Source organism: Pleurodeles waltl, chromosome 7 (genome assembly GCF_031143425.1).
Source record: "Pleurodeles waltl isolate 20211129_DDA chromosome 7, aPleWal1.hap1.20221129, whole genome shotgun sequence".
NCBI classification, from domain to species: domain Eukaryota; kingdom Metazoa; phylum Chordata; class Amphibia; order Caudata; family Salamandridae; genus Pleurodeles; species Pleurodeles waltl.
Window position 1 is genome coordinate 762,156,509 of NC_090446.1, and position 14,208 is coordinate 762,170,716.

General features: G+C 44.2%; 1 protein-coding gene across 2 annotated transcripts in view; it reads left to right on the plus strand.

Annotated features, from left to right (window-relative positions):
• The window catches only part of PITX1 (paired like homeodomain 1), a 93,220-nt gene extending 83,051 nt beyond the window's left edge, over window positions 1-10,169 (plus strand). For both annotated transcript variants that reach the window (XM_069199239.1, XM_069199240.1), the window contains exon 5: window positions 8,291-10,169. In XM_069199239.1, coding sequence (XP_069055340.1) covers window positions 8,291-8,839 — 549 coding nt within the window. In that variant the 3' untranslated portion in view covers window positions 8,840-10,169. The remainder of the gene's footprint in view (window positions 1-8,290) is intronic.
• Window positions 10,170-14,208: the final 4,039 nt, after the last annotated feature.

Genomic DNA, 14,208 nt, shown 5'->3' on the forward strand with positions numbered 1-14,208 from the left:
CCTCAAGCGCTGCAATCTCAGCACGTGACTGAGAACCCACAAAGCCCCGTGAAACGGCCGATAGTCCGTGGGAGTTACACCAGAGTAACCGCGTGAAGGATGCAATACTCGACTGGCGTTTCCCCGCCCAGGAGAGGGTCTGCTCATTTCTTTAATGTAGGTGGGGAGAGGCGCATCTATCAGTGGTGCAGCAGGTGCCGTGCCACCGAAGGGTTTGAATTCCTGCAGCGCCTCGATTAATCTCAGTAATAAACCGGAAATACGGATCACAGTTTTTTTTTTTTTTGCTTCCCAGGGCCCAGGACACCCTTGCTAGCCACTGAATATGAGTGTGCGGCGGTTTCTGTCGAGCAAAACGTTTACCGGTGTCTCGCGCTATCCGCAGCCCTGTTGAGCCACACGGACCCCTTGAGAGGTTGTTTCCCCCTGTTTGTGGGTCAGACGGGGAGAGAGAAGGAGAAACAGACACAGTGAGAAAGAGAGACCGGGATAGTGAACGACACAGAAGAGAAAGTGAAAGAGGTAGAGAGCAAAAAAAAGTGAGGAACGAGAGAGAGGAGGTGGAGAGAAGGAAAGAGTGTGAAGAAGAAGGAAAAGTAAAGGCGAAAGAGAAGGAGAACGATGGAGAGAGTAAGAAATTGAAGAAGGGGCCAAGGGAAACACGATGGAGTTTGATGAAAGCGGGGTGGGGGGGTCTGAACACGAATACAATGAGGGACGGGCCAGAAAGGGGGGCGGACACGGAGTGAGAGACAGCAAGAAAGAGGACCAGGAGAAAGGTGAGAGTGAGACAGACAGGGCGAGACTGACAGAGCTTGGGGCGGGCTCTCCTCGTGCCACTGACGACAGCTTCTGTTCTTCCGGGTCACGTATTGCCAGAACAGTGACAGAAAGCTGAAGGGCTGCCCGCTACATGTCTGTGTTTGGAGTACATTGTGTCCACTGCGAGTGACAGCATGAGAGCGGCTGGGGTCAGTATGTCACCCAGCGTAATAAATGGGAAAAATGAAAGAGGGTTAAGAAATTCAACCAAGAATATCTTAAAAATATACCTTGTAAAGCTTTGGTTAATGGTTTCGTAAATACAAAAAGAAGGCGTGAGCCTGCCACATTTCGGATTATGAACGGAGTTTATTGTGAGGTCAGCAAAGTTAAATGCCTCAGAACCGAGGGCCGGGTGCTCTGGTTAATGACGTCGGTTCAAGATCACGGGGCGATGGAGAGGCGTAGTGGGATTTTAAAATGTAATAGTCTTCTGCTTGGCCTGTGCCGAACACCATATGTAGTAGATGAGATTAAGCTACGGCCTGTGCCAAGGTGCTCCGGGGGCGCTGAACAAATGCGCGCCCTGCGCCTCAGAGCACTTGTGTTGTAGTGTAACATTTAGAGGGCGCTGCCTAATACCCCTGTGCCCGGCGCTGAAGCATTTGTCCCGGTATGCCTGGGGGCACCCCTTGAGTGAGGAGTGCCCGTGGGTTCCAATGTCTCTTGTATCTGAGGGCACACGCATGGAGCGCCTGTGTGCGCGAGGGTAGATGTACAGACTTCCTGTGTGTCTGACGTACGTGTACAGAGCCCCCTCCTGCACGTGCACAGGCCCCTCTGTGCTTCATCATATAAACTCAAAAGCACCGAGTCTCTCTGCGCACGTGCAGGGCCCTGCCTGACTGCGGGCGCGTGCGCACACCCCGTGAGCCCGAGGGCACACCTACCTAGAGCCCCTGTACGTTCGAGGGCACGTGCACATAATTCTCGTGAGCCCTGTTTGTCTGAGGGAACATTATCAACACAACCAGTGCGTGCGGCCGGCTTCTGCACTTGAACAATGGCACCCGTTTGCTGTAAGGGCTGCTGCCTGGCGCCGGGTCATTGAGGGTCCGGGTGGGTGTGTTTAAAATGTACGTACAGGTTGCCCTTGAGAGAGAAGAGGGCAGATGAAGCACAGCAGCAGAGTTAGGCACGGGCAGCACGGGTCAGTAAAGGCGCAGCACGGAAGCCACAGGGTCGAGGAGGTGCCGAGGGGTTTGGTTTCTGGTGTCTGTTTGTCTGGCTGGATTCTGTATCCAGCCTCTTGCTGTTATTGTGGTGTTTCGTTCCCCTTTTCACGTCCCCTTCACGCACAAAGCAACCTGTGGAGGCGCAGAGAGCTCCTGAGGATGGAGGGTATTTATCTCAGCCTGTCAGTGGAGAAGCGCCTCCCGGGCACCAGGGGGCAGTGAGCAGACCCTGGAAGCAAAGGGGCACAACAACTGTACATGTCCCTCAACCGCTCTCGGCACTCCAGTCTGCTGGGCCACGGTTGGAGGTTGATGTGGAATAAATATGCATTCTCTAAGCTCGAGCATACCTTCTCCCCAGTGAATGAAGGTCTTTTCTTGTGCTATTCTTATTTTTGTTTTAAATTTAAAACATATTTGTTAACAACAGAAAAATTAAAACAACTGTCTGTACGTTGTATTCCTCAACCAAGCTTGTGAACTGAGCTTCGTGTCTTTACAGACACACACCGACAGGCGCGGGAGGCAGACACACACGGAGCCTCATATAAGGACTGACATACGTCCACCTAGAGTCATACGTCCACTTAGACAAAGGCAGGCGCGTGCATTCCGCCGCTGCTCCAAGCCACGCCGTGTCCTACGTGCGCCATTGTCGGGAACAACCGCAAAATGGAAGTTCGGTGCTGGTTGGTCAACGGGAGATAAAATAAATACGAGTCCCAAATCTGCCAACCTGACAAGCTTGCACTGCAGCAATAGATAAAAATATTGTGAAATATTCGTGCACATATCGTATTTATGATGCCCGTCTATAATCTCGAATAGATTGAATATAGCTATATACTGTGTCAGCAACTCCAGTACATTTACGAGAACCATTTCTAACAACATTTACATATACATAATATGTAATATCAATAGTTGTGGTTATTGTCATAGATTACACTCATATACACATGCAGGTAAACATACTTTAATCTGCAGAGTGTACGCGTGTGTCTGTCTGTATGTTATCGTGTATGTGAGTGCTCCTGTTCTTGTCATTATATGTGTTGTACACGGAAATATTGAAATTGTCATCATTATTTCCAGAATTTTGGGGGAACATTTATAGTATATTATTAGCTAGTTCCTTTGGTAGTTCAAGCTGCAACGTGGCCCTTCCTGCTAAGTATCCAGGCTTCTGATATTGTAATAACACACTCTTCCAACACGCTTAAGTCGGTTAACACCACCGCATCGCGTATTCTCTGCACTCACAGACAACGGCAGGGCAAAGACTACTTTTCAAAGCATTGAATGTTTTCACTAAAGACAAGGGCGTCTCGCACCAGCAGAGATATAGGCATTGGCTAAGAGCAGAGAACTAGGTGCGAGGGGACGCGATGGGACTGTACTCCCCCAGTGGCACAATGTGCTCTTTGGTGGTTGAGGTTTCCGTGGCCAGGGCTCACGAAGTCACTCCATGGATCAGGTATCCGCATGTGTGTGGGCAGATGGTAGGGGCAGCCTGGGGCAGGGAAGTAAATATCTGATGATGAAGCTAATGAACATGCTCAGGATCCGGCCCTTCCACTAATAAAAGCGACCCGGTCCGCAAGCCCTCGCCCCCTCCCAAATCTATAAACTGAGCACAATACAGCCCACACTGGGTTACAAACACATCCCGGCCTCTGAGAGGAGGCGGTGAGACGGGAGTGTGAAGTGTCCCACTCGATCTCACTAAGCACCTCCCACAGGAGCCACTCCCCTGTGTGCGCCACAGTCAAACCAGACAGACACTCGAGCCCTGTGCCCGCACAGCCAGCCCCCTTAGATACCACTACCCTGTGTGTGTCACAGCCAGGTTCCTTAGGTACCACTACCCTGTGTGTGTCACAGCCAGGTTCCTTAGGTACCACTACCCTGTGTGTGCCACAGCCAGGTTCCTTAGGTACCACTACCCTGTGTGTGTCACAGCCAGGTTCCTTAGGTACCACTACCCTGTGTGTGTCACAGCCAGGTTCCTTAGGTACCACTACCCTGTGTGTGCCACAGCCAGGTTCCTTAGGTACCACTACCCTGTGTGTGCCACAGCCAGGCCCCTTCGATACCACTACCCTGTGTGCGCCACAGCCAGGCCCCTTCAATACCACTACCCTGTGTGCGCCACAGCCAGGCCCTTTAGATACCACCACCCTGTGCGCTCCACAACCAGGCCCCTTAGATACCACCGCCCTGTGCGCGGCACCCCAGACCCCTTAGATACCACCGCCCTGTGCGCGTTACATCCAGGCCCCTTAGATACCTCCTCCCAGTACGCGGCTCAGCCAGGCCCCTTAGATACCCCCTCTCAGTACGTGGCTCCACCAGGTCTCTTAGATACCACTGCTTCGCGTGCACAACATCCAGGAGTTCTAAATACCGTGCGCCTCACATGGTACAGGCTGGAGTTCCCTTGCTTGCAGTTAATTTAAATGATGGACGAGCACAAACAGTTGACAAGAGAAGCGCACATTCGGAGAACAGTCTGAATCTTTACCTTAGGTGTTTCCATTTGACGTTTTTCCCGGTCTATATCAACAGAGGTATAATGAGTTTCATTTTTTTAGATTAAGTACCAGCAAATGAGCACAACGGAGAATCCGAATATTACCCAACGAAGCACACTGTATATATAAAGAACCAATTACAACGAACATAATGCAAAATGCATACAGAGGAGAATAATGGCAACACATTTCTGCATCCCTATACTGCCTAATCCTTCCTCACCCACTCACAAAACTATATTGATTAACCAGAAACCTGCACATTAGCATACTTAACGCACTTGCATTTGGCAAATACACTTTTGTGAATAACTGGGGTTGAAAGGAAAAGAAAAAAGAAAAACAGAAGACAGACGACTATGGCACCTTCCACTTCGTCACAGTCCCTAGAAAATTAATTTTGGCAAACTTGGAATTTATATCCGCGCATCTTTACAATAACTGATACAGCAAGTGGAAAAAATGTACTGTTTTGTTATAACAGCTTTTCATTATATATATGTTTGCATATATATATCTTCACTACTGCACTAGCAAAAATCATCCGATTTAAGGCCACGTTTATGAAGGAAGGACCAATGCATTAAGCACTGATTGATATTGAGAAGCGGCAGCGCAAAACTAACTGCTCCAGAAGCACTTATTATCCGGCCTTGGGCAAGTCCAGCCGCATGAGCAGATTCGCAGCGCATTTCACCTGTTATCTAGATTCGTCACCCTGAATGATGTGTGAAACTGAGAAGATGACACAGTCCTAACATAGATGTGCACTTATTCATAGTCTTGATGGAGATGAGGGATCATAACATCGCACAGCCATATTCCCTCACCTTGAACAACTCAAAATATTCCAAACAAGAGTTGTTTCCTTTTACTTAAAGAACATGGACAACTCTCATCCATTAAAGCTGGTTCATTCACAGTAGGCTTCTTTTCTTCCCATCAGGTCAATAGACAACATTACACCAATGTAAAGTCGCCTATGCTGCTTTTGTGGAATACAGGCATTTCTTACCAGCTTGCCTTTAATGATCTTATTACCAAATGTTACATTTCCCATATAGGAAATCTCGACAGCTATGTTTAGAAGACGAGTCTTGCAAATTCACAATTCCCCAAGTTGATTTCTAACATAGTTCACAGATTTTTTGACCCCTCCCCTAAATTTTCTTGGTTGAGTTGGAGGAAAATTGACCATGCTTTTATTTGTAGGGTCTCCAAGCACCCTATACAGTGCTGGCTCTGTTATCCCACAGTGAGAATTTGAATACACTCCAGGCAGCTATGATATTTTTTTATTTATTTAACAGTTTTATATAGCACAGTGGATAGATTGGTGGTAGGCCCTATTTACATAAAACAATCTTATAGGAATAACAGATTGCCACTCAGTGAAACATCTAGAGAGGCTTTGTTGTTCTGAACAGGGGCTACAAGGAAAGCACAAAAAGGATGGATGCAGTTGAGAACGGGAGTGATTCAGAAATACGCAGTCTATGGTGGAGTGTATGCACAGAAGAGAGAGCGGAATTGGACAGAGTTATTTTTAACTACCCAGTGAATCAATGGCTATTAGTGCCAATGATTCGGGAAAAACTTTTCCGAACCGTTAAATGGTTTTAGTACATTAAATTAAATGTTTTATCATTCGCAAACCCTCTGATTTACTGCATGTGGGGGTTTGCAAATGCTAACACCCTTGGCACATGAGTGCTTGTGAGTTTAGTTCCCAAATCGAGGCCTGACAGCCCTTCATCCCTGTTCATTGGGTCACATTAGCATCATTTTTCTTTGATGCTAATGTGACCCAATGAGGACTAAATCGCAGCACCAAATTTGCACCAAATTTACAAAGTGGAGCAATGCATGCATTGCTCCACTTTGTAACCCTTTGTGCTACGTTATGCCTGCGCCAGGCATAATGTATGCAAGGGGGGCGTTCCCCCATTAGGGGAGGTGAAAAAATGGCACAAAGAAATCTAAGAGATTTCTTTGCGTCACTTTTTTCAGCACTTTTAATGCCTGCTCAGAGCAGGCATTAAAAGGAGGCACACCATTATCTACAATGTGCCTCCTGGTCTTTGCTGGATCAGCGTCAACATTTTTGATGCTAATCCTGTAAAGCCTCGAACTAGAGTAAAATATTCTGACACTAGTTTCCTAACTACCGCCATTGTGCGCCATATCTTAGATACGGCGTACAGGTGGTGGAGTTTGTGGGCGCTAAGGGGCGCAAGTAAAGCGGCGCTGCACTGGGTGCAGCACAACTTTTCTTAAGTCAGGCCGATAGAATGATCACTGGATGGTGACATCTGAGACTTCTCTGAGGCACATTATACATATGGTGTGGGGGAACAGGAAAGTAAAGGAGTGCACAAGTTCTCATGTTGAGAGCAAAAGTCATGGAAAAACATGGTCATAGCCAGACCAGCTGAAAATCACATGCAAAATGGCTTCACACATGTTTTCAAACATACACCAACTCCAACTCCTTCTGAGGAGAAGATTTCATGAACAGAGGTACCAAAATAATAATACTCCCTTTTTATAATCAACACAATCCTTCTGAATTTGCTTCATGGAAATTATAATTTTGCCAGCAAATGCCACAAACTTCACCTCTAGGTGACTTTTCCGGCAACAATGTTTTTGTGGTAGTGTCCCCCCCCCCCCCCCCCACACCCCCCCGATCCCTTTTTGGATGAAAAGTTTCCGATAAAAATAGGTTGTGCTTGTTTTTCCCCTACAAATACGGCTTTTTACTGCATATTTCATGTGCTATTTTTTTAATTTGTCAACTTAATGATGGGGAAACTTGACAAGGTTGCTCAAAAAGTCGCAAAGTTGGCAAGGCAACTTCGCAAATACCACATACCCACATTATAATCCCTTTCTAAGTCATTGTACAACACCAGTTTTTAAATATTTAGTTGAGACCCAGATATGGCAAAATACTCTCTGTTGATAATGATTTTATGACATTTTTGGATTTATAGAGATATATACAAATTCCATGACACAAAACAGATATTTTCAAATACATTCGTTTTTATCATGGTCTCCTCATTAATCTTTACTAAAGCTTACTAAAATATGTTCTCAAGCCAAAATACACAGCAAAGTAGACATAGAAAACAGCATCACTGTTTTAATAGGCGTACAATGATGTGACTGTTAATATAGTTGTCAATAAGAAACGTGTTATGCCTGGTTTAAATTGGTGTATATGTAGGTGTGGTATTTTTTAACTGATATTTAAAGCATGCAAAACTGGGAGGTGGGTTTTTATTGCACAGTTTGTCCTCTTATCTTTTTGTTTACAATTTTGTAGTTTGACTTCTTTGGCATGAATGCATGTCCAGGCTGCTGGTATCCTGGTGCAAACCGTGATGACTGTTGTGGTTCTATAGTGGCAAAGTGATACAGTATCTGGTAATCTGACATTTACTTGTGTGTAGGATGGTGGTTCCCGGGTTGTTCGTGGGCCTCTGATTTGCTTAGCAATGCATGTTCGCATTGTTGGTGCAAGCTCTTGCTTTTGGAGCCCTTGCTAAGCAGAGCAGTACTTGTTGTTGTTACATGTGGGTTACTGGTGATTGGAGATGAATATGTGGTAGCTTGTTGTTCTCAGGTTTATGTGCAGTAAATGCTATGGTTCCCTGATTTTCAGAGGTGTGGATGTGACCTGCTTGGGGAGTGTGTCTTTTGTCTCCACTCCCTAAGTTCTTTCCTCATGGTTTACTCTACTTCTCTTCATAGGTCTGGTTCAAAAACCGCAGAGCCAAGTGGAGAAAGAGGGAGCGCAACCAGCAGATGGACCTGTGCAAGAATGGTTATGTGCCACAGTTTAGTGGCCTAATGCAACCCTACGAAGACATGTATGCAGGTTATCCATACAACAATTGGGCTACAAAGAGTTTGACGCCAGCGCCCTTGTCAACTAAAGGCTTCACCTTCTTCAACTCCATGAGCCCACTCTCATCGCAGTCCATGTTCTCTTCCCCCAGCAGCATCTCCTCCATGAGCATGCCCTCTGGCATGGGCCACTCAGCTGTGCCTGGTATGCCCAACTCCGGCCTAAATAACATTAACAACCTCAACAACATCAGCAGCTCGTCTCTGAACTCAGCCATGTCCTCCTCTGCCTGCCCCTATGGGCCCACAGGCTCACCCTACACAGTGTACAGGGACACGTGCAACTCCAGCCTAGCTAGCCTTAGGCTCAAGTCCAAGCAGCACTCAACCTTTGGCTACAGCGGCCTGCAAAGCCCAGGTTCCGGTCTCAATGCCTGCCAGTACAACAGCTGACCCACCTGCACCACGAGGGGGTGTCTGCAGGCCTTAGTCGGATGTTGGGCCAGGGGGACAGAGCAGGAGTCGGTACAGACCTCACCAGAGGAGGAGCTGCAATACTGTCTCTGGATTATGCGGGTTGTATGTGTTTACTTGAACTTGCACAGGAGCCTCCCCTGCCCACTCGGTCGACTGTGAGTGTCCGGGATGCTTGGAAGCTATTGCTGGTGGTCACGGATATGGGGATGGTGTTGTGGCATCAATGGACGGGAAAGTCTTGTGATGTACGCACACGCCTCCTTGCCTGTGCTTACCCATTTGTAAATAAAGACTGGATAGCGGCCATTTTGGGACACAGGGAAGCAGCCTACATACCCGTGTGTGGATAATGTTTGCCACTTAAAAGCCAGTTGCAAAATAGAAATCCAGAAGGGGAGAAGAGGGTGGGGGTCTAAGTTTGCAAGATAGGAACAAGGAAAAGACAAGGGTCAACCACTTTAACAAGGTGATTTGTACATATTACGTTGTGCCGGATGATTGTGCTCAACAGTTGGATAAACTGTTTGAAAATGCATGATTGTTGATGTTTTTCAGTGAAAGAAGTACTATTTGTCCATTCTTAGTCCAGCAGCTAGAAGGTTCCTACCTCTGCCTGTTCAGACCATGCAGTTCTTCTGGGAACCATACAAACAGCAGACAACAACAATTCAAGGACAACTTTACAGCTGTGTTATACCCCAGATGATCCTCACACACATTTGTATTTTATGCTTCGATCTGTATGGTCGCTTTTTATTTATCTGCAGTTTTATTCTTCCCTTGTACCCCCGGAATATGCTATGTAGATGACAATGTAAAAATAAAATCAATATCTGTAGACGCCTGTGTAAAATTTCTTGACACTGCATCTATAAAGGAAAGCCAAGCTCAGGATGCTGAGTTGCTTGTTTGAAAATAGAAATATAAATAAATAAAAGGAACAAAAAAAAATCACACTGTGTTACAACGTAAAGCTAGACATGTTTTTACAAGTGGTTTTGGTTAAAAACATGTGTTTAAATGATCATTAATTATTAACATGCAAACAAAACGCATATGAAGTTTAATTGCAGGCATATATGTTGCTTATTCTGTTGCTGCGTTTTACATGTTGACGGCAAAGAACCATAATATAAGATGCACCTGGCACCCTTTCTTAGCTGTGGTAAACGTTATGTTGATGTCTGGATGTTTAATGCTGTTGTGGCTAAGGATGCAGTGTAATTGTCCTATAAATTATGATTAATGTTTTGTGAATATTTTTTCGGAATTAAGAGCATGGGAAATAAAATGACTTTCAAAAATATTTCAATATATTCATTTAGTGGTATGAATGTTGCTCTGCCCTTCAAATGTGCCCTTTTTCTGGCTCTCGTTTCCCACAAACACACACACACACACGCACTTAAAGGTGACAAACATTTCTACCCAGTTATCGTTCAATCCCACTTTACATAGGAAAATCATTTTTTCTCTTGCTGAGTGCTTTGGTGTCGTGTTATATCTTACTGAAACTTCACGAAACCAGCGTTTTTCACTTGTTTGATGGTTTAAAGTATAGTGTAAATTGGTCTGGGGTAGGCAAATTTATGGGGATGAGGAACAAAACATGATTTCTCTGTTATATACACAGATCACAGCGGCAGTTGTCACTGTGTTTTTATAGTCCAGCCTCACTTTCTACTAAAAATATATTTTTGATTTGCCTTTAACCAAGAGCCCTGGAATTATGTGATTTTGCAGCGGCGGTGGTTTCCACATAATTAATGATTTGTAGTAGTTGTCACATATTCCATCAACAGCTGCATATTCTACAGCTTTAACAAAAATGTTGCAGTAGAGCGTCCTTCGTACAGGTTGACTGGTCATATTTTTATCGCTTTTTGCTGCATTTGCGTATTTGGGGGACACACTAGTACTAAAGATAGATAGTGTTAGAATGTAAAAATTATAAAAAATTAAGTAATATTGTCACAAAATGCCTCGTTATGCCACATAATTTGCCTTTTCTTGATGCATAATTTAGTAACTTTTGCTGCATCATTTGGTCCTACCTTATCGCATAATTCCAATGGCATTGCCTACATCATGGCTTCCATGAACCAAGCTACAAAAGAAATGACAGTTCAAAAGTGTAATCAGATAAGGTCCAGCATGCCAATTTTTATGCAGTTCCATGCAGGGAAAAAAACTAAGGCGGTAGGTGGGCAAAAATTGTGTTTTCCAAGTTTATCTCCCACAGTAAACTTTTCTCGCACCTACAATAAAAACCTCTGAAACACGAAACTAGAACTTTTATTGGCTTGATGTCAATTTGTTCAGTCCTGTCTTAGACAGAAGCATTTAAAGAAGGTGGGTTTAAAAAGCTTCGCACTACTGTATCTGGGCCATTTTATTCACGGACGATCCACAGACTTCATCAACGGACAGCCACAAATTATTACATTAAAAATAGAGACCTCCCCTTGGACAAGGGAGTTATTTTCCCATCATCCATTTCAGATCCTCAGATTCAAAGTTGGATCTGGGTATAGGTGTGATCGGATCAGCTGGCCGCAGGAGAAAAATGTCTCTAGTGGGCACTTGGAACTCTGAAAAAGAAATGAAAACGACTCATACTGGGGCAGTGTGACCACACAATGACCACAGGCCTTGGTCAAGAGTCTCTCAAAGCCCACTGCATGATTTAACAGACCAATTGAAAAGATGCTGTGATGTCCATAGATCATTTTGGGAGCCTCAGTACCACAACACCCAAAATGGTGCCTGAGGCCTGCACTACTTGTGCAGGAACTGCGGATCCCGGGCATAATATTGGGTATCATTTTGGCTGTAAGCCAGGCCTCGTGGCCAACTCCCTATATCTTAATCGGCTGAAGAAGTTGGTTGCCTGCAGCAGTTTGTGCCATTAGCCAGGCCACGTATACAACCCACACCGTGCACGGGCAAAGGTGTGTACTTTGGGATTGGGCACTTGCAGCAGGTTGGGTGGAGGGCCTGATCAGCAGGCCAGGCCCTGGAGGTAACCATCACAGTACACGACATAGGCAGTATGCAGTGTGCTATAGGGAGCATGAGCTCAGGTTATGACCATTGTTTGTGACCATTCCACAATGCACATTGCTGAATGTGATGGGCAGTATGGGGTGGCAATAAAATATAACACAATAAAGCCCTAGATATTCAATGAAAAATAAACTGAGTGTGCGTTGAAACAATGTGTTTGAAGGCTAACACTGTACGAGATATTTTCCTCATTTAATAATATATAATTTGTTTTGGTTTCTTTGGCATGAAAAAGTGTGCTTTTCTCAGACAGTAAAGGGTTATTGGAATAAATAAGTTGAATACTTTACTTTGGTTGGCTATGATAAAAAGAAATGCACATTTATGCTATTTGGTTCGGGTTTAGAGAACTCTTTGTTGCTTCTTTTAAATAATATTTTGTCTTTATGAGTGAAGGGTTTGCAACTACTCTTTGCAATGTTCGTCAGACAACAATATCCTGACTTATGTAATATTTTTATTATGTTTAACTTTCACGCGGAGAAACCAAAATTATAGAGAGACAGTGATTATTTTTGATAGGCTGCTTTTATATTTTGATTATTCACAAACGTTGTTAAGTTTAAGAAAATTGGTCTCTAAGCATGAGACAGTCAGAAAAATGTACTGTTTGAAGAATATACGTTTTGGAAACAGTAAGAGCCAAAAATGTTACATGACATTGCCAGTAATATGCCTGCAAACCTGCGACTGGTGCAGTTTTCTAAGCCTATTACTGCCAATTTTTGTGAATTCCCAAAAGTAGTAGATTTGTAACCATTCAATGACTACTTCTGGGGGTGTCGATTGACTACTTTTTTGTGAAATGGTCACTGTATATCTTTAAGTTCCCAATCCTAAAACGTAACAAGTTAAAACCACTTCTAAGATCAACGAGAAAAACCAACGAAGGCATCACAGACCTGGCTGGTGACCTCTAGACTTAACTACCACACCAAGAATGTATTTATTTGGGGAGTGTCACACACCATATGTCCCCTGAAGCTACGCCCCTGAGTCAAATGTGTAACCAGAAATCAACTGCAGTTCAGTACTCAATTTTGAACCACATATAAACATGACACTTCTTCGTGTAGATATTATAGCTCGGAATGACTGTAACTATGAACATACCTTAACAACACAGACTTGCAAAAAAAGCTCTGTGAATAAAGTGCTTTGACATTTGGAGTGGCACAACTGGCCAGTAGTTTGTCTAGTATTATTGATTGTAAAAATAGCAATCGTTTGAAAACCCACCATTTAATATCAGGTTGAAGCTGTGGAATTCTCATCGAGAAAGGTCGCTTTGCAATTGTACTATTTCTTTCTTCAGGGGGGAAATATTTTTCCACATGGAGAAACCCATTTCCATGTGTCCCGCAATGTTAGGATATTCTGTTCTCATTTCCACAGTGGAAGGGTATTTACTTCCTCACTTTCCTGGAGCAAAACTCTGACGATTTCCAATGTGGAAAAAAGTCAGAGAGGAGTTTGAAAATGTCCACAAAGTCACAAACTGGTGAGCATTCACAAACTCATAAGGCAGATCATGGTTGATCTGCCATCTCCACGCTCCTCGCATGGGGTTTACTACTGCTTAATTGTACCAGATTGTTGTGTAGTAGGAAATGCTAAGCATCATTTGAGGGTTAACTGACAAACGTTTTCAGCTGTAAATTTGGCTTTGTAAATTAGGGCTACAAAATGTACATATTATGGGATGGAGAAGCGCAATGTAAAAATATATGCCTCCATTTCTGATTTCAGTTGTTTTAATTGGAAGAGGGAGTGTAACAAGCAATAGCAGGATAAAAGAACACAACAACCATCCCAGTATTTTTATGCTTAATATTACAGAGGGAAAGTGTGAGCTAAAAGCAGCCTCGAAAATGTTTTAACCTCAGTCCCTTTTCACACTGAGGAAGTGCCGCCAGCCAGCAATTCGGCCCTTTCCACAAAGGTCAGGGTTGTCCTATCAACAAAATCTGAAACAAATTTGGACGTAGACAATTCTTTTGACAACAAAGGGGCATTTTTATACTTTGTTTGCACCGCATTTGCGTCATTTTATATGCACATGCGGTGCAAAATTAACTCAACATTTATATTTTGATGCTAGTCACGTATAGTGTCAAAATATTGGAGTTTGAACCATTTCGTGGATGTGTGAACTCACCTTGCATCAATGAGATGCAAGGTAGGCGTTCCAATCCCAAAAATTACGCTATCCCCATACCGCCATATTTATCCCTCTGTGCTAAAATGACGCGTGGGTGGGAGGCGGACCCAAATAATGG